This window comes from Lissotriton helveticus, chromosome 3_1 (assembly GCF_964261635.1).
Source record: "Lissotriton helveticus chromosome 3_1, aLisHel1.1, whole genome shotgun sequence".
In the NCBI taxonomy this organism is placed as follows: Eukaryota; Metazoa; Chordata; class Amphibia; order Caudata; family Salamandridae; genus Lissotriton; species Lissotriton helveticus.
Window position 1 is genome coordinate 384,487,402 of NC_136061.1, and position 27,281 is coordinate 384,514,682.

The 27,281-nt window shown below is 43.0% G+C and overlaps 1 protein-coding gene across 3 annotated transcripts in view; it reads right to left on the reverse strand.

Moving 5' to 3' along the window:
* The window catches only part of SARM1 (sterile alpha and TIR motif containing 1), a 278,800-nt gene that overhangs the window by 112,995 nt on the left and 138,524 nt on the right, over positions 1 to 27,281 (reverse strand). For 2 of the 3 annotated variants that reach the window (XM_078680120.1, XM_078680121.1), the window contains exon 3: positions 14,417 to 14,629. The exons of the other annotated variant lie outside the window; for it this stretch is intronic. In XM_078680120.1, coding sequence (XP_078536246.1) covers positions 14,417 to 14,629 — 213 coding nt within the window. The remainder of the gene's footprint in view (positions 1 to 14,416; positions 14,630 to 27,281) is intronic. 3 annotated transcript variants of the gene reach the window in all.

Consider the following 27,281-nt stretch of genomic DNA (forward strand, 5'->3'; position numbering starts at 1 on the left):
ATTACTGTTAAGTTCTCCTCCAATACCAAAGATATCCTCCTGGGCGATTTCAACCTGCATTGGAATGACCCGAAAGACCCTCATGTCAACGCCATCAAAAACCTCCTGTCCGATCAACCCCTGACCCAAGCCTGCTCTCTCCCAACATATTCAAAAGGGGCCACCCTTGACTGGATCATTTCCAAGGAATCAACAGTCAAGGTTATCTCCATAGACCCATGTGACTGGTCCGACCACCACGCCATCGCATTCCGGTTACAGGGCACCCACAAGATAAGGACCCCTCAACCAGTGATTCCCAAACGCTGGATTAGAGATACTAGAAACCTGGATCACAATGAACTAGAGGCTCGCTGCAAATCTGACCTCCACCCCCCCACATTGCTCAACGGTCAATGAACTCAATAACCAGTACTCCGCAACTATCTCGAACATTATGGATGACCTAACGAACTTGAGAATGCCAAGAACAGACCTCGTAAGCTCTTTGATCTGGTCAAACACCAATCCAACAAACTGGCCAAAACCTCGAAAGAAGCCCCCAAGGCTTTAATATCATCTGAGGAATTCTCCTCCTTCTTCGCGGACAAAGTCGCAACCTTAGAAGATGAACTTAGTGCCGCCACATACTCCCCATCCCTTCCTGGCCTGCCTCCACCCCTCCTACGATGCCCCCACAATCTTTACCTAAAAATTAAGCACTCTGGACTGACTTCAATCTCTATGACGAAGACTCCGTTTCTAAAATCTTATCGTCCCTAAACCCGAATAACCATTTCAATGACCCACTTCCCTCCAACTGCCTAGCGGCTGTCGCCCAATCCATTATCCCTAGCTGGACCACAATAATTAACGCCTCGCTCCAGCAGGGTTCCATTCCTGACTCCCTGAAAGCCGGCCAAGTCCTCCCCATTTTGAAAAAACCATTGCTTGATCCAGCCATCCCTGAAAACTTCAGATCTATCTCCAACATCCCCCTCCTAGCCAAAGTGTTGGAGAAGTGTGTACAACACCAAGCAAGTCAGCACATCAACAACTTCCACCTTCTCGATGATTTTCAATCTGGTTTCCGACCTGGGCACAGCACTGAAACGACCATCCTCCAGATCGTTGACGATACCCTCCAAGCCCTGGACCAAAGGGAAACATGCCTGTTAATCCTCCTAGATCTATCCTGGGCCTTCGACACAGTCAACCACGAAAAATTAATCGAATGCCTTAAACTGAGAATGGGTTTGATTGGCTCTGTCCTAGAATGGTTTAAATCCTTCCTCCAAAACCGATCTCAGCGATTCCTAATTAACGGCAAACTATCTGCTCCCTCGCCGTTTAAGGTCGGAGTCCCTCAAGGATCAAACCTGTCCCCTACCCTCTTCAACCTTTATCTTGAACCACTCACCGAAGTTCTACACACAGCAAATATCTCCTACCATATGTATGCTGATGGCACTTAGCTCTACATCAAAGCCTCCTCTCTTGAGGACATTCTCTCCCTGAACGAGGCCAAGAAATCAACCGTCCACTGGCTCACCTCCAATCAACTTAAACTTAACGACAAGAAAACAGAATTCCTCCTAATCTCCCCTCCAAAAACGAATCCCGAGATGCAATTATGGGTGAAGGCTATCACAGCCTTAGATTGCCCACCGACCATTGTGGACTCAGCTAAATCTTTGGGCATAACTCTGGACTGTAATTTGAACATGCGAGACCCCATCAACTCGATGGCCAAATCAGCCACATTCCAACTGAGCTACCTCTGGAAACTGAAACCCTTCCTTGACACTACCGATCTAAAAAGCGCAGTCCAAGTGCTAGTAATCTCTAGACTGGAATACGGTTGTTCCACTTTCTCAGGCTTACCCAAGATCTCCCTGGCACCCCTAAAAGCCTGCCTTAATGCCACCACCAGACTTCTTACATGCTCAAAAACATTTGATCAAGTTCTCTCCACACCTGAAAGCTTTGAACTGGCTCCCGCTCGAGGCCTGAATCCAACTCAAACTGGCTTGCATCACACACAAAGCTTTATACTCCAACTCCCCTGCCTACCTTGCACAGAAACTTGTGGTATCCGGCAGAAGCAGAAACTCCCGTTCTGACAGAGACCTTTTACTCCAACCTGCACGGTTCAAGAAAAAAAAACCTTATAACCGGGCTTTCTCTGGATCCGCTCCAAAAATATGGAACTCTCTCCCGCTTGCCATCAGAAGAATCCCTTCTCTGGCACGCTTCAAAAAGGAGGCCAAAACCTTCCTTATGGGTAAATTCCTCTAATAAATGCTGCCTCCTGCCGATTCTCAGTCCTTGACCAATACACAGACCGTGACCTAATACAGACTAGCGCCTCCCTTCGGAATACCGTCCTACCTCTTCAAGAAATCGGGGGCCTTATCTGGAGTTAATTATATGTAAACTGTTTCATACGTGTCCGCTGAACTATTGTGATTCCTTCCTATTGTACACTGCTATGTTTCCCTTGTAAAGCACTCTGATAGCCTAGGGTACGAGTTTGCGCTCTATAAAACAATAAAATAAAATAAATAAAATAGACAGGTAGCAAAAACAGACACTGCCCTCTTAACCTGGGAAGAGCAATCTTGTTCCTGTTTATATTTCACATTTTACTTATTCTTGCATTTCCAAAGAGTGTTTGCTTTTTTTCTGGATGGTGTGTTTCTAGAGTGTTTCATGGGAAATATGACTAATTTCTAGTGCGTATGGTGAAAAGAAACACTCCTATGTAGCTGCGTGAGCTCAGGTTGTGGGTTTGCCACGATTTAGATCTTTGGAGTTCAGGCCAAACGCAGTACAAATTTGCCACAGTGCCTGTCAGTGGGTCATAATGGGTTTGAAATAAATGCTAATCCAATCCTTGGCCTCTCTGCAGAACACACAGGACAGTGGTCAGATGTGCCAATTGTAATTGTGACTATATGCGAAAGTGTGTATTGTAATGTAAATGTAATTTATACTTTTAAAGCGCACTAATACCACAACTGGGGTGTCCTGGTGCTGTAACGCATACCGCTTTTCCCTGTGAAATGTCCACTCCTATGCATCCCCAAGGTGAAGCCAGGCATCCCAGCACTGTTGGTGCCGTTGTGGAGATTAAGCAAGCTATTGCCGAGAGTTGCAGAGTGGGACCCATGATTAGAATAGGCATCGAGACGAGAATAATCAGGTCCAAGGAAATTAAGCCCAAGACCCACCGAGGCGGGTATTGAACCCTGGTCCCGGGCCAGAACTCTGCATCAGGGTCTGCTACTCTAACCATTGAGCCACACTTCTCCACAATGTGAATGAGGCACCCAGCTGTCAAAATATTGACTGGGCGAAATTAAAGAAAATGCAGCACATCTGGGTGAGTGGGTGTGTTGTGTGTATGGGGAATTGGTGAAGTGAAGGAAATGCAAGGGAGAACGAGCAAGAGAAAGTGAAAAGAGGTGTTGAAGAGGAAAGAGATGAGTTCTGAGATATACAGATGATTGTTTAAAAAAGATATGATGAGAAAAAGAGCAAACATGTATAACAAAGAGACTGTAGAACACAATGATATGAAGTGGAGAACAAGACTGACTGACACACTCCAAAACCATGCTCTTTCAAGTTTCCACAGACCACAGTAATCTTTAATTTGCATTCCGAAAAAAAAGTTTAAATTACTTCATGTATTTTGCGTATCTATCTATCTATCTATCTATCTATCTATCTATCTATCTATCTATCTATCTATCTATCTATCTATCTATCTAGAGAAACACAAAATACTTGAAGTATATATATATATATATATATATATTCACTGAAAAAACCATAGGTTTCAGGCCTTATATAGTTAGAAATTAGCATTTAAAAAAACCTTTGAAATTCACTGAAAAAACCATAGGTTTCAGGAGTTATATAGTTAGGAATTCGTTTTTAAAAAACCTTTGAAATTCACTCAAAAAACTATAAGTTTTAGTGGTGTTATAGTTAGCTGGACACTTTACTCATACAAAACCAATGAAATTGTTCCTATATAGTTAGTTGCACTAACTATATTTCGCGCACCCGCAATCCACTGCTGATGATGTCACATATTAGATCATTCATGACATGGTCAGTGACATCACTGATGACATCTCAAATGACATCACTGATGACATCACTGATGACATCATCCAGTGAATGTGGTTTGCTTCGTTATTTAAATATGCATTATATATATAGCAATTTACATTGAAGAATGAGTGGATATATATAAATGAATATTTGGATGGAGGATTTAGTAGCAGTGTAATTGACTGTTTACTTGACCAATTTATAATGTCTCACTAAATATAGTGGATAGTAACTAAACTGTGTGAATATCTGTATCACTTTGTCAGTTGTTGTGTAAACTGATTCTACAGTTGGTTACTAGCTATGTGAAAGTCTATATTAGTTATTGATTAGTTAACTGAGTATTTGTATGGGAGTGTGAAAGTGTGTGTGGTTCGGTGGGGGGTGTGTGACTGTTCAAAGATGTGTGAATAGTTGATTCAGTAGATATATGAAGTTAAAACTACATGTTCTAACAGTTTGGGTGAGGGAATCTCTTTATGGGTGTGGTGATGAGCAAATATATTTCTCAAAGGTACAGGTCCAACAAACTAGAAAAATAAAAGGCAGTGTATGTGTCAGTTGTTGTATATAAATATGTATACATAAGACACAATGATTGTGTGAGTGACTGTATGGATAACTGTATACTTGTAATAATGATTTTATAATTCACTAAGTATGACTTACTATCTAAATGAATAGAAGAAGTGGTGTTTGTATAAGTGTTTTGCTAAGTAAATATGTAAGTATGATCCATTGTTTGCATAAGTGAGTAGGATGACTTCATATGTGAATAGGATGCGTGCTGTTGTTTAATGTCGATATAGATGTATAAGTATTTTTCATAGTGTACTATTGTTCATTGACAGCATGTATGAGTGAATCCATAGGTAAGTGATTAGATGTGTGTATACATCTATGAATCACTGAGTGGATTTTTAGATACTTGTATCGCTGTGACAATGGATTTAAATATGATACTCTGTATTTTACAAACAGTGATGAAATATTGTAATAGTGTATGAAAAGGTGTATGTGATTGTCACGTGGATGATGTCATCAGTGATGTCATTTGAGATGTCATCAGTGATGTCACTGACCATGTCATGAATGATCTAATATGTGACATCATCAGCAGTGGATTGCGGGTGCGCGAAATATAGTTAGTACAACTAACTATATAGGAGCAATTTCATTGGTTTTGTATGAGTAAAATGTCCAGCTAACTATAACACCACTAAAACTTATAGTTTTTTGAGTGAATTTCAAAGGTTTTTTAAAAACTAATTCCTAACTATATAACTCCTGAAACCTATGGTTTTTTCAGTGAATTTCAAAGTTTTTTTTAAATGCTAATTCCTAACTATATAAGGCCTGAAACATATGGTTTTTTCAGTGAATTTCAAAGGTTTTTTAAATGCTAATTCCTAACTATATAAGGCCTGAAACCTATAGTTTTTTCAGTGTTTTTAAAAAAAAAAATTGATTGGTTAACTGGCTTATTAAGTGTATCTTAGTGAATACATATATTAGCGAGTAATGTTTAAATATTTAAATATGTGACGTCATCAGCAGTGCATTGCAGACGTGCAAGTTATAGTGAGTCCAACTAACAATAACGTGGGAATTTCAATGGTTTTATGCAAGTAAAATTTCCAGCTAACTATAACTGGTGTGAAACCTATGGTTTTTTCAGTGAATTTCAAAGGTTTTTTAAATGCTAATTCCTAACTATAACTGGTGTGTAACCTATGGTTTTTTCAGTAAATATATATATATATATATAAAATTTCTATGGCAAAATGACACCCCTCATTTTGTTCCTTTTCAAATTAAATGTATTAAGTGTTACCACTTTATTCCAATCAAGATGACTTCAGGTGTGCCATACTTTTGTCATAAGTAAGACTGTTAGCGTTCTAGTTGTTCTTTAGAACACTCTGGGACATTCTGTCATTGGGCAATAGTTGGGCTACATCTGGCTGATATTTGGGCTACATTTGGGCTCTTTTGTCTCTGGTGGCCATCTTGGGAGACTGCATATCAGAATTTCTTTAATGAAATATAAGAGGATTTGAGAAGTCACTCAAAATGTGCCCTAATTTTTCTTTCTTCAGCACTAATCATAATTTCTATGGCAAAATGAACCCCCTCATTTTGTTCCTTCGCAAATTAAATGTTTTAAGTGTTAACACTTTATTCCAATCAAGATGACTTCAGGTGTGCCATACTTTTGTCATAAGTAAGACTGTTAGCGCTCTAGTTGTTCTTTAGAACACTCTGGGACATTCTGTCATTGGGCTATAGTTGGGCTACATCTGGCTGATATTTGGGCTACATTTGTTTTTTTTTGTCTCTGGTGGCCATCTTTGGGCTACATTGGGTTACATTGGGCTACATTGGGCTACATTGGGCTACATTTGGGCTCTAACATATATATAGCCCAATGTAGTCCAATATATATTTTTTCAAAATTAATTTTCGTAAAAAACCACTGGAGCACATATCTTGAGACATAGCAAAGGCACATCGGGCTACCATTCCCTACAATTTTGCCAAGTTTGGTGGAAAACCATTCAGCAGTTCAGGCTAAAAGTGAGTCCAACCGCCCTATGGAAATTAACATGGGGAAAACATGTTTTGGGACCCCCCTTTTATCTCGGCCCCCGCTTGCGAACCCCCCCCAAACTTTCAGGGAAGGAGCGGAGCGCCGCGAGGCAAAGTTAAGGAAAATTTCAGGAAGATTCCTCAACCGGCGCCTAAGTTATTCCCAATAGAATGTTGCGATTTCCCTACGGAAAACAATCCTAACTATATATACCTACTGGCTATCGCCAGTAGGTAATATATATATATATATATATATATATACATATATATATATATATATATATGTATATATATATATATATATATATATGTATATATATATATATATATATATATATATATAGAGAGAGAGAGAGAGAGAGAGAGAGAGAGAGAGAGAGAGAGAGAGAGAGAGATTTAAATAATCTTCCACACAGGAACGCTGCGCACTCATGGGCACATGCAATAATGCTTTATTTTTAGCAACCGAAAGAAACTGAGAAACGTTTTTCAGCTGCCTTGCCTTTGTCAATGTCAGTAAACTTGATTACGAACCAACCTTTAATTCTTCTATAATTTCATTGAGCAGCCATGTGGGTTAAAACATAGATGACGGACTGCAGTGCATAGTTACTCAAATAAATGACTAAAGAAAGTGTTGTCTATTTTATAACGTACAATTCATCCCATCGATGTTGCGAATATTGACGAATCCCAAAAATACGTCTCTTACTCATATTATATACACAAATGATTAAAGCCCACAATATGCGGTGTTAGTGCTCTCATTTACTAACAGCTGTTATTTGCAGGGACTGGGTCTCTGCATTCAAAGTTACGCACTGAATAGGCCCACTTCTTCCACATGTGCAAAAATCACAAAATAATGACAAACGTGAGAAAAAATCGGTCAACATGATATCCCCTAATGTAAATGGCTAAATCATATGGCTGCCGTATATTATACCACAGTTAACCTCATCTATTGCTAATCTATACTACTATAATAAAGCAGAAACTTTCAGGCTTTGAGGCGGGTAAACTCGGGAACCACTGCGCCAATCTACACACCCGATACACCGTTGAAATCGGCAGGGTGTGTAGATGGTTATAGGCTACATAAATTAAAAAAATAAACGTTATTTACAATTTTAGATTAAAAAAAATTAGTCCCTCAAAAGTAGCGCTGGCCGCGACGTGCGTGGTCACGTTAGGAGCACGGGGAGGAGCTTCGTCCGAGGAGCGGCGGACATGGCGCAGGGGAGGAGCGGTGGTGCGAGCAGACAGGCGGGAGCAGCCCCGGCGGAGGTATGAGCACTCATGTAGGGGCAGACGGGGGTCGGGGCAGGCAGGGGACGGGACGGGCCGGGCGGGGGACAGGACGGGCGGGCGGCGGTCGGGGAAGCCTGAAGACAAGAAAGAGGAGGCAAACGGTGCACTACAAATGTCAGACAAACGGTGCATTACAGGAGGAAAAGGAGGAAAAAGTGACGTGTAGCCAGAGGGGTTTTAGATGCTGTAAATGTTTGAGCCACCTCGGCTTCCGTAGGATAATCCCATGCTCTTCTCAATGGGACTCTGAGCTCCGCCGTTAACAAAGTGCGCAACGAAGGCCTACACACGGTCAGGAGAAAAACGGTACCCCCTCGAACAAGGCCACCTTCTGTCAAAAAGGGGAGAGCTTGCTCACATAACTGTCAGCGGTGAATATGTTATTGTTTAGATGTGTTTGCTTCACTATAGGAGATTATATTTATATAGGAATATTTCCTTCACGAATACCTGCGTACCTTGGGTGGAGTGGAGGGAAGGGGGTGGATGACGTGTGCACGAGGAAAAAGTGACGTGTGCAGGTTACAAAAGTGGGGCGGGTGGGGGCCCTGAAGCAAAGTAAATTACAGGAGGAAAAAGTGACTTCTGCAGGTTAAAAAAGCGGGGCGGGAGGGGGCCCTGAAGCCTAATAGCTCCCGGGCAACGTCGGGACGGGCTGCTAGATATTGATAAATTGATTAGCTTAAAAATTATAACAACAATTTTCTTTATAAAACTTGACAAATTGTCATTACTGTGGGGTACATGAGTACTAAATATCACATGCGTCTACAATCACCTTTCCTCATTGCACATGCCTTAGAAAAAATACCTTTTATTATTATAGCCTCTTCGTTGTACATCCTGCACTAAAGTCTTAGGTTGTCTCATAGCCCTACTAAAAGATGTTTGGGCCTAAGTGCTCTGTTAAAAAATGTGTGTGTCTAAGTGCTCTGTGCTTAATATGGAAAGCGTGCCTCTATCTATCTAGCCAAGGCGAAGGATCACATAGGGTTATATTGGTCACTGTACGATAGAAGCACTTTTTCCATATTAAGCACTTAGCACTTAGACACACACATTTCACATGTGCAAAGCGGAAGGCTGATTGTAAATGTATGTGATTATGTGATATTTAGCAGACGTACCCCACAATAATGGCAATTGTCAAGTATTATAATGAAAATCTATGTTATAATTTTTAAGCTAATATATGTATCAATAATTAGCAATAGGTGAGGTTAAATGTGGGGCAATACATGGCAGCCATATGATTTGGCCATTCACCTTAGCTGATATCATGTTGACCGATTTTTTCTCATGTTTATGACTTTATTTTGTAATTTTTTGAACATGTGGGATGAAGTAGTCCTATTCAGGGGGTAATTTTAAATGCAGAGACCCGCTCCCCGCAAATAACAGCTGCTTGTAAATGAGAGCATAACACGGCATATTGTGGTTTTTGATAATTTGTGTATGTAATATGAGCATGCAAAATCTTAGCTAATTTTCCCTTTTGTGCCCTCTATTGCTCAACCAACCTTCAATCAATTAGAATGCACTGAACCAATTTCCTACATCCAATACTATGTTCAACAATTCAATCATACGTAAAACCTTCTCCTGATAAAAATTGTATAGATATCCTTTATTATGGTATAAAATACAGCTCATTACATCCACAATATTTATATTAACAGTCGTGCAATATCAAATATAAAAAATATAAAATATCGAGCAAAACAAAACAAGGTCAAATATTGTTCCTATTGATATTTCAAATTTCGACCATATGTGATATTCATCTACAGTCCCCAAATAAACAGAACTTCTATTGTCTATACTAACATTGTTCCATAGTTTAAAAACATTTCATTGCACACACCTAGATTGTTTTCAGTTATTATCTGTGCAACTTTGATTTAAAAAATATCGTTAAAATGGTCCTCGTGAATGTAAACATCAACAACAAATTAAACCTGTAAAGAATATTTTTATCCTTTATATGCTTATTTTAGCCCACTAATTGGAATAAAATATGCATATAAAGGATATTCATTATCTAGATATTCTTTATATGCTTATTTTATTCCATGCTTATTATCTTTGAGTATTTTTTCAGGGAATTAGTATGGCGGGTGGACTGTTTCTGCCCGCCATACCCCAGGGAAACGGAACCACCCGCTGAGGGTGCGGTGGTCCCGCACTCCCAATTAGGATGGCGGGCGCATGGCGCATTTGTAACATCAGCACCGCCCGCCGCGATGCCAAAGGCAGGTTGTATCTTTCAATGAACAACGTGACAGGCACCGAGCGGTGCCTGCCATGTTGTACATTGAAATACAGGGGGGTACCATAGGTACCCTCCATGTGCACCTCTCACCCCCCAACGGGCCCCTGCAAGCAATCCCTGGATGCCGTTCCGCGGTGGCGGCATGTTTCCGCCCCCATCGTAATATGGCTGGCGGTGTCTAACAGGCACCGTCACCATATTGAACCCTTTACTTGTCGACCGGGCGGAAAAGCAGTGGACAGGTTTTCCACCCGCCGCGGACCCCCCAGCCATTCTAATATGGCGGGGGGTCTTTGCTGCATGGATGGCGGGCGGATCGCCCCCGCCGGGAAGGCAGTGACTACCACCGGCCTGGTGGGGGCGATCCGCCTGCCATCCTAATGGGGCCCTAAGTACAGCCATTCATTCAACCACAAGGGTGCCCTGCACTCCAGCTCAAGACCCTACAGCTCCACCTTAGAGTGATTTAGAAAACAAAATACAGCTAACTCTTCTGGGGTCTTGGACTCAATTACCCAGGAGGAGTTCAGTGCTCTTTTTAATGTTGCTAAAGGGCTGTTGTGCTCTCTGTAGCCCTCCAGAACATTAACAAAACGCTTAGTGGTGTCCTGGCGCTTCTAGAGGCACCATCAGGATCATAAAACTGTGATTGAACAGCCCTCAAAGAGCATTATGGAGCCCTGCTTGCCGGAGCAGTGAATAAAAAATGAGCCAGGCACCCATACTTTCCTGTTATATTTTTTCATAAGTTGGGGACTGCAGGTGTGGCCCAAGGTCCATGAGGCCCTTGCCAACTTCCAGTAACTCTTGGGCTCGTGGGATGGGTGCCCCGGGTCCTGTAAGAGACTAGGAAGGGAGGAGCCACATGCCCCTCCCCTAATTATCAGTTTTGCTTCAGGATTTCGGGTCCCCTAGGCCTCTATGAGGCTCCAGGGGGAGGTGCATGCGCCTTTCCACCCCACAAATATATTTTTTTTAAAGGCTGCCCCCCGGGCCCTGGCCCTCCCTGGAACCTATAAATAACAAAGCACAGGAGGCAATGTTTTTTTGATCTCGTCACTGCAGATCCTCGATGGATCCGCAGGACCAATAAAAAAAAATCAACTTTTTTACCCTGGTGGGCAGAGGGGTAAGGTCAATCAATCAATCAATCAATCACGGCATTTATATAGCGCGCTTCTCACCCGGGAGGGTCTCTAGGCGCTGGGGGAAGGGGATGTTACTGCTCGAACAGCCAGGTCTTGAGTTGCTTCCTGAAGGAGAGATGGTCTTGGGTACGTCGAAGGTGAGTGGGGAGGGAGTTCCAGGTCTTGGCTGCCAGGTAGGAGAAGGATCTTCCTCCGGTGGTGGTTCTGCGGATGCGAGGTACGGTGGCGAGTGCGTGGCTGGTAGATCGTAGCTGGCGCGTGGGCGTGTAGAAGGTCATTCGGTCGTTGAGGTAGTTGGGTCCCAGATCGTGTAGGGCCTTGTGTGCGTGGGTGAGGAGTCTGAACGTGATTCTCTTGTTGACGGGGAGCCAGTGCAGTTCTCTCAGGTGTCCGGTGATGTGGCTGTGTCGGGGGATGTCCAGGATGAGTCGTGCGGAGGCGTTCAGGATTCGTTGGAGTCTTCTATGGAGTTTGGCTGTAATTCCGGCGTAGAGGGCGTTCTCGTAGTCCAGTCGGCTAGTGACGAGTGCCTGGGTGACAGTCTTCCTGGTTTCAGTGGGGATCCATCTGAAGATCTTACGGAGCATGCGCAGGGTGTTGAAGCACGAGGAAGAAACGGCGTTGACTTGTCTGGTCATTGACAGGGAGGAGTCCAGGATGAAGCCCAGGTTGCGTGCGTGGTCTGTAGGTTTGGGGTCGGTGCCCAGGGCCGGGGGCCACCAGGAGTCGTCCCAGGCGGAGGGTGATGATCCCAGGATGAGGACTTCCGTCTTGTCTGAGTTCAGTTTAAGGCGGCTGTTTCTCATCCAGTCGGCGACGTCTTTCATCCCTTTGTGGAGGTTGGCTCTGGCGGTGGTGGGATCGTTGGTGAGGGAGAGGATCAGCTGGGTGTCATCGGAGATGATGTTGAGGTTGTGTTGGCGTGCGATGGCTGCGAGGGGGCTCATGTAGACGTTGAAGAGGGTCGGGCTGAGAGAGGATCCTTGTGGTACGCCGCAGATGACTTCGGTGGCCTCGGATCTGAACGGAGGGAGGCGGACTCTCTGGGTTCTTCCGGTGAGGAACGAGATGATCCATTCCAGCGCTTTCTCTCGGATTCCGATGTTGCTGAGGCGCTTCACTAGGGTTCGGTGGCAGACTGTGTCGAACGCCGCGGAGAGGTCCAGGAGGATGAGGGCCGCTGTTTCCCCGTTGTCGATCAGGGTTCTGATGTCGTCAGTGGCTGCGATCAGGGCGGTCTCGGTACTGTGGTTGGCCCAAAATCCGGACTGCGAGTAGTCGAGGGATCCGTTCGTCTCGAGGAAGGCGGCAAGCTGTATGTTGACGGTCTTCACGATGACTTTGGCCGGGAAAGGAAGGAGCGAGATGGGACGGTAGTTCTTGAGGTCGGTGGGGTCCGCTGTTGGTTTCTTCAGGAGGGCGGTCAGCTCGGCGTGCTTCCAGCTCTCCGGGAAGGTGGCGGTGTGGAAGGAGGCGTTGATGGTGTCTCGGAGATGGGGTGCGATGGTGGCGGCGGCTATGTTGAACACGTGGTGTGGGCAGGGGTCGGTTGGTGATCCGGAGTGGATTGAGTTCATCGTGCGGGTGGTGTCTACGGTGCTGATCGGGGTCCAGTTGCAGAGGGTGGTGGTGGCGGGCGTTGGTTCGGTGGTAGGGTGCGTGGTCTGTGAGTCGAAGCTGTTGTGTATGTTGGCGATCTTGCGGTGGAAGAACGAGGCGAGGGAGTCGCAGAGGTCTTGCGTGGGAGTGATGTCGCTGGTTCCGGCGCTGGGGTTGGAGAACTCTTTGACGATGCTGAAGAGTTCTTTGCTGTTGTGGGCGTTGTTGTCCAGTCATTCTTTGAGTGCCGTCTTCTTGGTGGCGCGGATCAGTTGATGGTGTTTGCGGGTGGCGTGCTTGAGGGCAGTCCAGTTGTCTGTGGTGCGGTTGAGCCGCCAGGCTTTCTCGAGGGTGCGGCAGTTCTTCTTGGATTCCTTGAGTTTGTCGGTGAACCAGGGGGCCTTCTTGCTTCTGGGGTTGCTGGGAGGGTTCCTGAGTGGTGCGAGGTCATTGGCGCAGGCGGTCAGCCACTTGGTGAGGTTGCTGGCTGCTACGTTGTGGTCCCTTTGGGACTACCTTTACCAGGCCTAGAGTGGCAGGGAAGCTATACCCTGCCCCATAAATGTTTTTCAACTTTTGCTTCAGGGCACGACACTGAGCTCCCGAGTCCTAAAATGGCTGCCACCACATCTTTGCTGATGTGGTACAACCCAATAGGATCATATCTTTTGATCTGGTAAATCTGTGGATTCTCCGTAGCATGAAGTATACCTTAATTTTGCACCTTGATTTCTCAAAATCTACTGAATGGATTTACACTAAATCACTAAAAGCATGCTTTCTGGACCAAGATCTAGCTTTCTACAAAATTTGGTGCAAGTCTATTCAGCCCCGGAAAAAAGAAGTAAAAAAATACTTACCTGCTGGTCGCCAGTCACCACCCGCAGCCTCTCCTCTGTCCTTGCTGTTTTCCTGGCACCTGGCAGCACCCAGGCTCCCCTCGACAATCACAATGCTGCTTTCACCAGCATGACAGCAGCATCATGATTGGTCTGCGCCTGGTTCGGCACTCAGACAGCGAGTGGGAACCTGTGTATGTTCTTCACCGAGGCTGTGCAATGCAGCCGGGTGGAGAACATGGTAAGTGCGCATGATAGTTTGGCCTGCCCAAGAAGGCTAGCCAATCGGTCATGCACACTTACCTCTTCCCTCTGACGCTAGCCCAGCCCCGCTCTGCCCTAACCTGGCTCCATTACACTAAAAATAAAATGATAATAGAGTAGTGGGGGGACACTCCTCCACCATAGCAGAGGAGCCGCTACTGGCACATCTGTTGAGTGGATGATGAATACCCATACATGTATTAGATGGATGACATGTTGTGACAAATTGTCTAAATATATGCACATTTATTTGCTTTTGATCTTGGGGCTTCATCCCAAATACGTACAAGGAATGTTTCGCAGTACTTGTTGAACCCAATCTGCTGCAGCCAGATCTGCACTTCCAGTGGCTTCCAGTTGGGAACTGTTCGCACAATCTGGCGGGGTACCTCCTCTCCCATCATCTGCAGTGCCTTCTTTGCTAGGGCTGAGACTGTGCCATCGGTGGAGTAACACACTATCCTCTTCAGGCTTTGAGTGGCACCAATTTCATTAAACATCTGGAAAATACAAAAGAGGAAAAGTGGTCATTCGCCATCTCTCAGGAGATGCAGGCCTAAGCGAGTGAGATCCCCTACTGAAGGGCGGAAGGCTGCGGTATGCAGAATAAAACAGTCATGGAGATGGAAATGCTGCTGCAACATTTGGACAAAATAGTTAAAAGTATCGAGAGATAGAAATATTGTAAATTAAATATTGTGGCACAAAAATATAGTGATGCACTCATATCGTTGACAAGAATATCATTTTTGAGCTAACATATTTGTAAACAATATTGATGTTTTTTTATGTTGTTTTCACTAATATGGTGGTTAAAAATATATTTTTTTAAATTATTTTAATATGTTTTAATTGACATAATAATTGTATGTGTTACTATTATTTATATAAATGTTATTATTGTTTTTAAAATATAGCTTACAATTGTAAGTGATTTAGATTTTTTTATTTAATTTTTTATTGTAATTTATAGTGTTGTGGGTTGCTGGGTTTCTAGGGGGCTAGGTTGGGAAGTTAATTAGGTAATAATTAAGAATTATTTAATAAATGTTATTTAATCATATGATTAATATTTATTATGTAAATTATGTAATGATTTATTTTCATTTGAAGTTATTTGCAGGATGTTAGGTTTGTAGTGATATAGGATGGGAAGTAAAGCAATAATTAACAATTGTTTATTAATTGTTAATTATTTGACAGAGTTTTAATTATGCAATTTATAGAATACTTATTAATTTGGCTTATATTTTCATTGCGGGCTGATAGGTTTGTAGGGTGAGAAGTTATTTAAGTAATAATTAAGTAATAATTTATTATTCATTGTTAATTAATTATGTAATTGATTTTTAATTATATAAAATATGGAATACTGATTTCTTTACTTATATTTTATCTGTGGGTTGCTAGGCACAGGGTGGGAGCTTAATTAAGTAATAGTTAATGAACTATTAATTAATATTTAAGTATTAATTATTTAATTACATTGTAAACAAGTAAATTGTGGAATACTTAGACTCTTATCGTTTTTATAATATTGCATCACATCAATAGAGTTTATAGCATTAACTGTTTTATTTTCAATATTTTATAGTATTTGTTTTTAATTTTACATTTATTTAATGTTTATTGTATTTTTAGTAAATATGTTTTTAGGACTTTTCAATATTTTATATTTTATTTATTGTCTACATTAATTATATATTTTGTCTTAGTGTAACATTGATTAAAATATTTATTTTACATTATATAAATTCTATTATTATTTTATATTTCTACTATGAATTTATACATATATATTTTCATATTCATATATTTGAATACTTTAGACATGACATTAATATTGTTATTAATTCTATAATATATTCTAATATATATATATATATATATATATATTTATACTGATAATTAAACAATTATTATAAAGTAAAATGTATATTTTTTAATAATTATGGTAATATATATATATATATATATATATATATATATATATATATATATATATATATATATATATATATGTATGTATGTATATATATATATATATATATATATATATATATATATATATATATATATATATATATATATATATATATATATATATGTATATATATATATATATTCCGAAAACAAGAGGAGTCCTTCTGGGATCCTTTCTCCCCAGTCAGGTGGCGAATAAGTTCGGCGGACTTCTCACGGCCGAGAATTTCATTTCATTCCACAATATGCCTCAAAGCAAAAAAGATGCGCACTCGGGAAGAAACAGCCAAAGGATTTTATTCCTAGTTACACGCTACGCGTTTCGGCACAGATTGTGCCTTGATCACACGTTAAACCACACTGTGAGGGGAACCATGTTATATACAACAAAGGACATAAGTGAGGTAATGGAGCAAGTCATGTGACTATGCATGTAAACATAGCCGCCATCTTTGAACGTGGAAATATTTATACATCAAATGAAAGTTCATACATTGTACATTTTCTCACACATGTCGTATTCGATTAGTACATTATCTGTGTACATTTGGCAACCTTGTGATTTTGAATTTGTTGTAAACAAAAACAATAAGTCAAACGGAACTGAAACGAGGAAAAACAGAATTCTTAAGTAAATAAAAGTGTCTTACTCGAATCTGTTTGAGGACCTCTTGCCAATTTCCCAACCACTATTTAACTTAATTTACAGGTCAAGTGCCCATAGTTAGCCGGAACAACGAGGTCTATAATAATGACTACGATCTAGTATCAGCAATTCATTCATTATATGACACAGTGCCATCATGTGAGTGAGTGACGAAAGATACCATTGCACAGGGATAACACTTGCAGAGGATTTCTCATAATATAACATAAACAGAGATATATGCATTGTTATTTAGACATATATAGAATTATATATTATATAGGCTGTGAGAAAAACATACTAAAACATCGAGCATGATGTGCATAAGAAAATATATATATATAACTTTAAACAATGTGCAGAGCTAGAAAAACGGACTGTGGGAAGACAGAAATAGCTCACCTTTACCGGTAAAGATGTCTCATGACTGCTTGCCCTACTGCCACATCCCCTTCAAGAGTATAACTGAGACAGTAGTGTTGATTAAAGGTATGCAGAAACTTCCAGGTAGCTACTCTGCGCAGTTGATGCTGAAACAGCTAGTGTAGAACGGGTATGCACCGTAGTTTGCAGTGCCCTTCCTGCTGCTTGGTGCCAGAATTCAATCGCCGCTGATATCCATCTTGCTATACTTTGTTTGGAACGGAGCTGCCCTTTCCGAGGTGCGCTGTAAGCCACAAATAATTGGCTGTATATTCAACATTTTTGGGTTCTATCAATGTAGAACGTGATGCATTGTTTTAGGTCCAAAGAACGAAGGGCTCTTTCCGCCGGTGTTGAAGGATTCGGAAAGAAGGTCTTCCATATGAGCAGTTCATTGATGAGAAAATAAGAAGGTACTTTAGGGATAAACTTTGGATTTGTACACAGGATTACCTTGTCATCTCTGAATTGTAAAAAAGGCTCTTGGATAGTGAGGGCCTGAATCTCATTAACTTGCCTGGCAGATGTTAGGGCTAAAAGAAGAACAACTTTCCAGGATAGGTGTTTTAGATTTGCTCTGTGAATGGGCTCAAAATGAACCTTCGTGAGCTGTGGGAGCACGTGCTTAAATGCCAAGGGGAAGGAGGAGGTCTTACTTGAAGAAAAACCCTAAATAATTCCTTTAAGCATTGTTTTATTATCCTTAACGACCATAGCGAAAGAGAATTAGGTGATCGTCTGTATCAAGATACTGTACCTAGATGAACCCTGATGGATGTATGAGCTAGACCTGAGCATGCCAAATGCAGCAAGTATGTCAAGATTTGCTCTTTCGAAGAATGCAGAGGGTGTAGTCTTTCCTGTTGACACCATAAATACAATTGTTTCTATTTGCATGAATAGGTTTTGTTGTTACTGTCCACGCTGGCTCTGAACAGAATTTCCTTACATTCAGGAGGGATGTATAAATGGCCAAATTCATTGTGCTCAGGAGCCAGGCTGATAGATGAAGAGACAGGTGATCCAGATGTAGGACCTGACCTCCGTCTATGGTCAGGAGATAGGTCGAGACTTTGAGTTTGATGTGTGGTTTCTCTAACAGTAGGAGGAGTTCTGTAAACTGTTTTTGGCAAGGCCACATTGGGGCTGTGAGTATTAATCTTAAATGTTTCATTTTCATCTTTGTTAGAACCTTTGGGATCAGGGGAATGGGCGGAAAGGCTTAAGCAATGATACCAGACCATGCAATCGAACATGCATTCCCCCATGACCCCCGATGGTGTTGCAAGCTTGCTAAGAACCTGCATTTGCAGTTCTGGATGGGGGTGTGTGTGGAGGGGGGCACAAAAAGATTGAGATTCGGCTTGCCCAAATGGGAGAACACTTGATTGAGGATTTCCTGGTCGAGTTCCCATTCGTGGCAAGAGGTTTTTAACCTGCTGAGTGTGTTCGCTATGTTTTCCTGGGATATGCTCAGCTTGAAGATGCCCCCCATAATGAAGAGACCAATTCCAGATGTCTTGAGCTTCTCGGGAAAGAGGAAGTTATCTGGTACCCTCTGGCTTGTTTAGGGAATGTATTGTTTTTGTATGAAGGAGGACTAAGGAACACTTTATCTTTGGAAGAAAAGCCTGTAAGGCCAGAAGTATATCTCTGAGCTCGACGGATTGATGTGACAATGTTAATAAGGTTTTTGCCACTTGCCACTTATTTGTAGGTCTTGAAAGCATGCACCCCATCCGTCCAGGGAGGAGTCAGTGGTGATGACTGAAGGAGCTAGAAGGCTGAGACAGTAAAGGGTAGGTGAGAGATGTTCTGGTAGTGTCTACCAGGTTAGAGATTTGATCATTGTCAGGGTGACTTTGATGATGTCTCGAAAGAGCCTGTGGGCTGAATCCATTGAGCGTCGAGTTCCTCCTGAAGTTGTTGAATTCGTAACCGCCAGTACAGAACCAGAGGGATTTATGATGACATCATCCCTAATAACGACTTGTAGAGGCGCACTGAAAGAGACTTTTTTCTTTGTATCACCTTTGACAACTATATACATTTGAGTTGTCTCTCTGGCATTGGATATGCCTTGTTGAGTGCGGGTTTCAACCTTGCTCTTAAGAAGACAATGCTTTGTCATGGCAAAAAGACAGATTTTTTGTGATGCAGCTTGAGTCCTAGGTCTTCTAACAGATTTATGCAGGCTCTTGTTGATCTTTGTGCTTCTCGATGGAACATCGCTTTGACTAGTCAATCATCCAACTACGGGAACACCCGCTGTTTTTGTCTTCTTAAAAAAGCTGCTACTGGAGCTAAACATTTTATGAATATTCTGAGCAGTCGCTTTCAGGCCAAACTGAAGAACACAGAACTGGAAATGATTGCTGGCTACTGAGAATCTTAGCTACTTTCTGTGGGAAGGATGGATGGGGATGTGAAAATTTGCTTCCTGAAGGTCAAGAGTTGACAGATGATCTCCATGGTTTATAAAGGAAAAGGATATCCTGCAAGGTGACCATGGGGAATGTTTGTTTTTTGAGGTACATGCTGAGATCTCTGAGATCGAATATTGGTCGCCATTCCTCCTTCTTCTTTCAAAACAAGAAGAAGCGGGAGAGGAATCCCTTTCCTTGCTTGGAAATGGGAAATCTCTATGTCACCCTTCTGAAGCATGGTCTGGATCTCCAATTTGAGGAATCATAAGTGCTTTGGAATGGAGAGGTGAGGAAGATTTGATGGTGAGGTATGGATACATTCTAGAGTGTGACGAAATTGCACAAGGTCTAGGACCCATTGGTCTGATGTTATCTGTTGCGAACTTTGGAGGTGATGAGAAATTCCTCTTCCCAGCCTGAATGGGGAAATAGAAGGAACAGCCAGAATCTTTGAATGGTCATTGGAGGACTCAAGGTTGATGGCAGCACCTGAGGTTCTCTGCGGGAACCGAACGCAATACCCAGGGCCATACCGCGCACATTTACTTGCAGAAAGCCTTAGACAGCGCTGGCATGATTTAGATGTCGGTGCTGTCTTGCCTTATTTTAACAGAACTTTTTAAACCACTTACCATTTATGTGCACTGTGTAGCTGCAAAGCTTTATTTTGAACTGTACCTCGCCCCGTTCCACCGCGGCTGACTGTGCCGTTTGCATGGAGGGCGAGGCGCCATCTTTGATCAGGCTGGACCGGAGCTAGCGGTCTAGCTCTTCTGGGAGGCAGGGCTTAAAACGCCATGTGCATCCGGGAGCGCAGCGGACGAGCGCAGTGGGCGCGAGGATGGCGCGCCGAAGGTGCGCCTAAGGTTAGCCCGTCTGCGCCCGTCCGCGGCCGGTCGGGGCTAGGGGGCCAAAATTTATGGCCAACATATATTTATTCCTCTAATGATTTACTTACTTTAAGACCCCTTGACCATCTCTGCCCACCATTACCCCTGTATGTACTAAAACGTACTTCTTCTTACGGTATCTCTAAAATCAAGTATACAGCTGGTAACTCCATTTTTAACCCATGCCCACGTGTTGCCCCTCAGCCCTTATTAAAAGCACAGATTAAACTTCGCTGTATTTATCTCAATACGCGTTCTATGGTTAAACACCAAATGGATATATTTCTTTTGTTGACATCTGAGAAACCTGATATCGTGCTTCTTACGGAGACTTGGCTTAACCAGGACTCATTGCCAGATATTTTGGCCTCTGTCACATCCGACTATTATATTTTAAATGTTAACCGATCAGCTGGCAAAAAAGGTGGAGGAGTGTCTGCCATCATTCACAATACTCACAAATTTATTACACTCCCTCCTCTTGTCCTGACTAGCACGGAGAATATTGTTTTTAAGACTGACACCGATAGTGGAGCGTGATTATTAGTTTTGATTTATCGACCTCCCCAATCTATGCCTACTTTCTCTGCATCTCTGGCCGAGCAAATGGCCTCTCTTGTAACAAATTATTCCAAAATTGTCCTAATTGGGGATTTTAATTTCTGGTTTGATAATACTGAGGTAGACCCCCAGGCAGCAGAACTTAAGGACCTACTTTTAGACTTGAATCTAACCCAACAGATTCACTCTCCCACTCATGAGCAAGGCCATAGTTTGGAGCAAATATGGTCTCATAATCTTTCCCTATCCATCTCCTCCATAACTCCTTGCATCTGGTCTGACCACTTCTTTATACATTTTACACTTACCATCGATAAAGGCACAAAACAGTCAATCCACGCGGGTGGAAAAATTAGGAAATGGAAGGGTATTAACACACCGGCTTTTTTGGACACCTTGGCCACTACCCTTCCCCCAATGACTAAAGACATCGATGTCATTGAAGAAACCTTTTCACACTGGATCCAACGGGCAGCTGATATCCATGCACCCTGTGTGAATTTCCCCCGCTCACGCCCTAATGACGCACACAAATGGTTTACCCCACAACTGAAGATCTTAAAACTTGAATTGCGTCAAAAAGAGAGGAAGTGGAGGACCAGGTATCTACCACAAGACAAAGCTAATTACTGTCTGGCCCGGAAAACCTACCAAAAATCTATTTTAAAACAGAAAACTGATTATTTTTCAGAAAAAATATTGAATTCACAGAATAAGACAAAAGATTTGTTCAACCTAGTGAACGATCTTTGCAATAGTGATAGAACTACCCCTTTGGTTACTCCCACACAGGAGCTTTGTGACTCTCAGAATGCATTCTTCCTAAATAAAATCGTTACTATAAAGCAGAGCATTTTAAACTCTTTCCTCCCTGTCCCCCTGGATGATGTCCATCATAATCCTTTTATATTAGAAACCTTTCCTTCCATCGATGCTAAAGTCTTGCTTGATCTCCTTGCACGTGTCAAGTCTGGATCACCTGATGACATCTGTCCCCCATATATTTTCAGAGAGGTGGGGTCGGCTATTCCACAGGGCGTTCTTTCGCTGCTAAATGAATCACTTCTACAGGGCAAAGTGCCCAGCAGCTTTAAGAAAGCTTTGCTTATTCCATTGATTAAAAAGTTAGGAGCAGACCCACATGACCCAATAAACTATAGGCCAATATCTCTTCTACCCTATGCATCAAAAATTTTGGAAGCCCATGTCTCCACGTGTGTGTCCAAATTTATTGAAAAATCTGAATATCTGGAACCTAACCAGGCTGGCTTCCGTCCCTGTCACTCGACGGAAGCCGTGATCCTTGCTGTCCAAAATACTCTAAGATACAATGCTGACAGAGGCATCCACCAGGCCCTCGTGCTCCTTGATTTGTCGGCAGCGTTCGACACGGTTGATTACACCATTCTTATCAACCGTGTCGAACAAGCCGGCCTCAGGGGCCCCGCTATAAGCAGGATCACCTCTTTTATCACAGGACGTACCCAATCAGTGAGACTTGGCACTTTCACAGCTCGTAGAACTCCCACTACATGTGGGGTACCTCAAGGATCATCATTATCACCTTTATTATTCAATCTTTATCTCCGCCCACTATTACATTCCCTAAGGAACGCCAAAGTTACCATCTATAACTATGCGGATGATCTCCAACTTGTCTTTCCTCTTAACTCTACAGATTCTGTGGTGGAATTTCAGAACACCATGACACACATACAGAGGTGGATGAACCTCAACCATTTGAAGCTTAACCCAGGCAAGACAGAATTAATCTTGCCTGGGAAAAGTGAATTAAGTTGGAGTCCATGCTTTTGGCCAGCTAGTATGGGGGTCCCACCAAAGAGATCTCTCTCGGTTAAAAGTCTGGGAGTCACACTCAGCGCAGATCTTTCTTTGAAAGGACAAGTTGGCATAGTGGTCTCCGCCAGCTTTTTTCAACTTAAGAAAATAAAAAAAATAGCCCAGTTTCTGGCGCAACCCGCACTTACTCAGGTTATCATTGCTCTCGTTCTGTCCCGACTGGACTTTTCAAATAGTCTCTATCTGGGACTTCCAGCGGGCCTGCTAAAAAGACTCCAACTTGTTCAGAATCAAGCTGCCAGGCTTATTTTTCAACAACCAAAATGGCAGTCTATTAGACCTGGCCTGAAACAACTTCATTGGCTGCCTGTGACACAGCGGATTGCGTTTAAAACTGGATGTATTATTTTTAAAACCCTACAAAACACAGGTCCAAAATGTATAAAAAACCTTGCTTCTAGATATAATCCCTCATTAAATCTTCGTCCTGCCTATAAAGCTTTATTGGTCGTCCCGACCTTTAAGAAAAAACGCCTTGGCGGCTGCTGCTTTGACCATCTCGCAGCCACCTTTTGGAATTCTCTACCACTCCCTTTAAGAATGAGCCCAGACCTTCTCACCTTTAGACACTCTCTTAAAACATGGCTTTTCAATCAGGCTTACCTCTGAGTATTTATTGTGTGTTATGTTCCTTCCGATAGCGCCATGAAGCCTACGGGCGTACGAGCGCTTAATAAATAAATATTAACATAACATAACATAACATAACATTGGCAGCGACCGGTGCCTTTTCCTTGATGTCCGGTTCTGCCTGTCCCCCTTTTGTACCGCTTTGTTCGCCATAAGTTGGCAGGCTATGCTCAGACGTGAGTCCCTTGCTCACTTTGCCACTGGATTCCAGCAAGCCTGGCTGAAGACGGCTGAAATGCCAGAAACCAGTCCTAGGAAGCTTGTTTCTGGTCCAGGAAGGCATGGCTTGGCAGTTCGGGCTGGACTGTTCCCATGAGGCACAGGGTCAGACTGATTTGCATATCGCTATGTCTGAACTGGGGTGGCAGAGTGGGCTAAAGAACGGTGATGGATTAAACCCAGATCTGTTGACTGGGTGTGAGTGTTTGATTGGTTCAGATGCTCCGTCCATTACCACCCCCTTTTGTACCACTTTGTTCGCCATAAGTTGGCAGGGTACGCTCAGACTGAGTCCCTTGCTCACTTTGCCACTGGATTCAAGCAAGCCTGGCTGAAGGCAGCTGAAATGCCAGAAACCGGTCCTCGGAAGCTTGTTTCCGGTCCAGGGAAGGCATGGGTTGGCAGTCCGGGCTGGACTGTTCCCACGAGGCAGAGGGTCAGACTGATTCGCATATCGCCATGTCTGAACTGGGGTGGCAGAGTGGGCTAAAGAACGGTGATGGATTAAACCCAGATCTGTTGACTGGGTGTGAGTGTTTGATTGGTTCAGATGCTCCGTCCATTACCACCCCCTTTTGTATCACTTTGTTCGCCATAAGTTGGCAGGGTATGCTCTGACTGAGTCCCTTGCTCACTTTGCCACTGGATTCAAGCAAGCCTGGCTGAAGACGGCTGAAATGTCAAAAACCTGCCCTAGGAAGATTGTTTCCGGTCCAGGGAAGGCATGGCTTGGCAGTTTGGGCTTGACTGTTCCAATGAGGCACAGGGTCAGACTGATTTGCATATGGCCATGTCTGAACTGGGGTGGCAGAGTGGGCTAAAGAACGGTGATGGTTTAAACCCAGATCTGTTGACTGGGTGTGAGTGTTTGATTGGTTCAGATGCTCCGTCCATCACCACCCCCTTTTGTACCGCTCAGTTCTGCATGTAGGCATGCTTATGTTATAAGCCGCTTGAGGTGGCTGCCTATGTGAGTACTGTGGGCGAAATTTTTGGGTGGTAGAGAAGTACGAAGGATATCGATATAGTTGATAACTTCCTCTGTATGATGGGAGCCGTCTCCCTCTGGAACCCCAAAAGGGCAGTATTTTATATTAGAGGGTGCCTAGCGATATGGGGATGTCGGTGTTTGTCTTTATAGTTTGTAGGGCTTCATCAACATGTTTACCAAATAGAGCTTCCCCGTCAAATGGGAGATCCGGTATTTTGTGTTGTACCTCTGGCCTAAAAGAGGTAGATTTAAGCCAACCTTGTCTCCTGAGTACAGCAGAACCTGCCAGCTTTCTGAAAGCGGTTGTGGTGATAGCCATTGCTCAATCTATGACCCCTGCAGATGTGCACTCCCTCTCCCGTAAAATTTTCTTAGCTTCATATCAAACATCCTCTGGTAGTTGATCCAAATATGGCCATAGCTGATGATCATATCTGCCTAGGGCAGCTAGTGAACTGTCTGCCCTGATAGTAAGCACTGACACCAAGGAGAACCACTTGCCAATGTTATCAAGGTGCCTACCCTCCTTGTCCTGAGACAGCGATATTGGGGCCAATGGGTTCTTAGAACTGCTTTGAGCAGCTTGTGTGATGACCCAATCCAGCTTTGGAGGGCCAGTGAGACATGCCGGAGCATCCTCTGGGGCTTTATATATCTAACTGCGGAAAAACCACTGTAATGGTGGCTGGATTTCTCATGACCTTAAGACCCTCTTCCCAAATATATCCGATGATAGACATGGATCCAACACTTTTTAGAAATGGCTTTTTAAAGTCATAGAAACAACAGTCCATTTGCTTAGTAGGTATAGGAAGTGCAAATCCTTTTGCTGCCCTTTCTAGCAGGTGGTGAAAAACCCCTTTGTCCTCAGGTGGGGAATCCATTGGGGCAGAAGATGTAGCAGAAGGTTTAGGTATGACGTAATCATCCCATTCAGTATTGGTGTCACAGAGCTCACCATCCTCTCTGTCATCATCGTCATCAGAGGTTGCCAAACCCTGAAGAAGAGCTGTGTGCGGAGTAAGTTTTGCTGTTGTTGGCGGAAAAGTAGGAGGTCACGAAACGTGATCTTCTGTATGCGTTAACATCTGTGGTGCTGGGAGGAAAACATTTTCTATAGGCGTGAAGCATAATTTGTAAATCCAAACCTAGAGAACTAGGTAATCCTACTATTTATTCTTGATAGGAATGATGTTAATGAGTATAATCATCCTGTGGATATTCTTCATAATCCTCGTCATCTTCCTGACACTTTGCATGTAACTGGGATGGGCTGCAAGCCGCCACAAAAGGCCCACTTAGTCAGAATCGTCTTCTTCTAACAGGTGAGCTGGGAGCAATGGTGAAATGTTGCTGGGAGAAGTGCTAGCAGGAGTTAAATACCTGATTTCCTAATTTTTTACGTTTTTCTCCATGGTCAAAGGTGTCATTGATGAGGTCAGCGGTCGGGTCACTGATGAGCTAACCAAAGTCGATGTGTTGAAGCGCGAGTCCTCCCATGGCGGAGAAGTCGTTGTCGGAGTTATTATCATCATCGGCAAAGGAATGAATGTCGATAAAAGAACCGTCATCACTGCAGTTTGCGACAAGACCATTTTAATCTTGATCATCGATGGTCGAGATTGAGCAGCCACCAATGACAAAGTCACCGTTGAGGAAGAAGAAATACTGGATAGCACTGAAACAATGCCCGTCGACGAAGTCACCAATGCCGTGGTGTAAGTAGTTGTTGTCGACGGTGCCGATGACTAGGTCTTTGTTGATGGTTCATCGACAGTTTGTGAGAAGACAGTTTTTTTAAAGAAAGACCAACCTGAGGAGAAGGTGTAGATTGTTCAGCTGATATTTTCTTAGACTTTTGTGGGGAAAGATGTGATTCCTTTCTCTCTTTTTGTTTGGAAGAAGAGTGAGAGTCCTAAGAGGATTTAGAAGGACTGAGGCCTTTGTAAGACCCGTGAGTGGTCTTTTTTTAGGCCATTTTGGACGCTCCAGGTAGGAATGGGAACGGGGTGACCTGTCCCTATTATGCGACTTTCTGGAGGAAGTCGAAGATTCCCCACTGTCAGAATCAGAGAGTGGTTCCTTCCTGGATTTGAGCTTCTGGAGCCCTAAGAGCAGTCTCCCTTCTCTGTCCTTTAGAGTCTTTGAAGAAAAGGTACAACATACCTTACAATCTGTAGCTGTATGGTTGGGATAAAGGCAGTATATGCAGTCCTGGTGAGGGTCCTCAGAATGGAGCCTCTTCTTTCCACAGGTACTGCAAGCTGTGAAAATACTTTTCTTCTCTTTATCTGACCAGCTGTAGACAAATATTTTGTAGAAACATAAAAAGGTTTCAAATATATATCAATATATAGATATAGCTGAGCAAAGCTCAGAGGAGACTCCCTGGCATGACGTGCGGTTGAAAATCTGAGGAAATGGAACTCTCTCAGGAGTGGTTTAGAGGGCAGGTCAGCCTGATTGGCTGAGGTATAAGTTTGGTCACTTTTAACAAAAGACTATGCTAGGTTGCAAAATGTA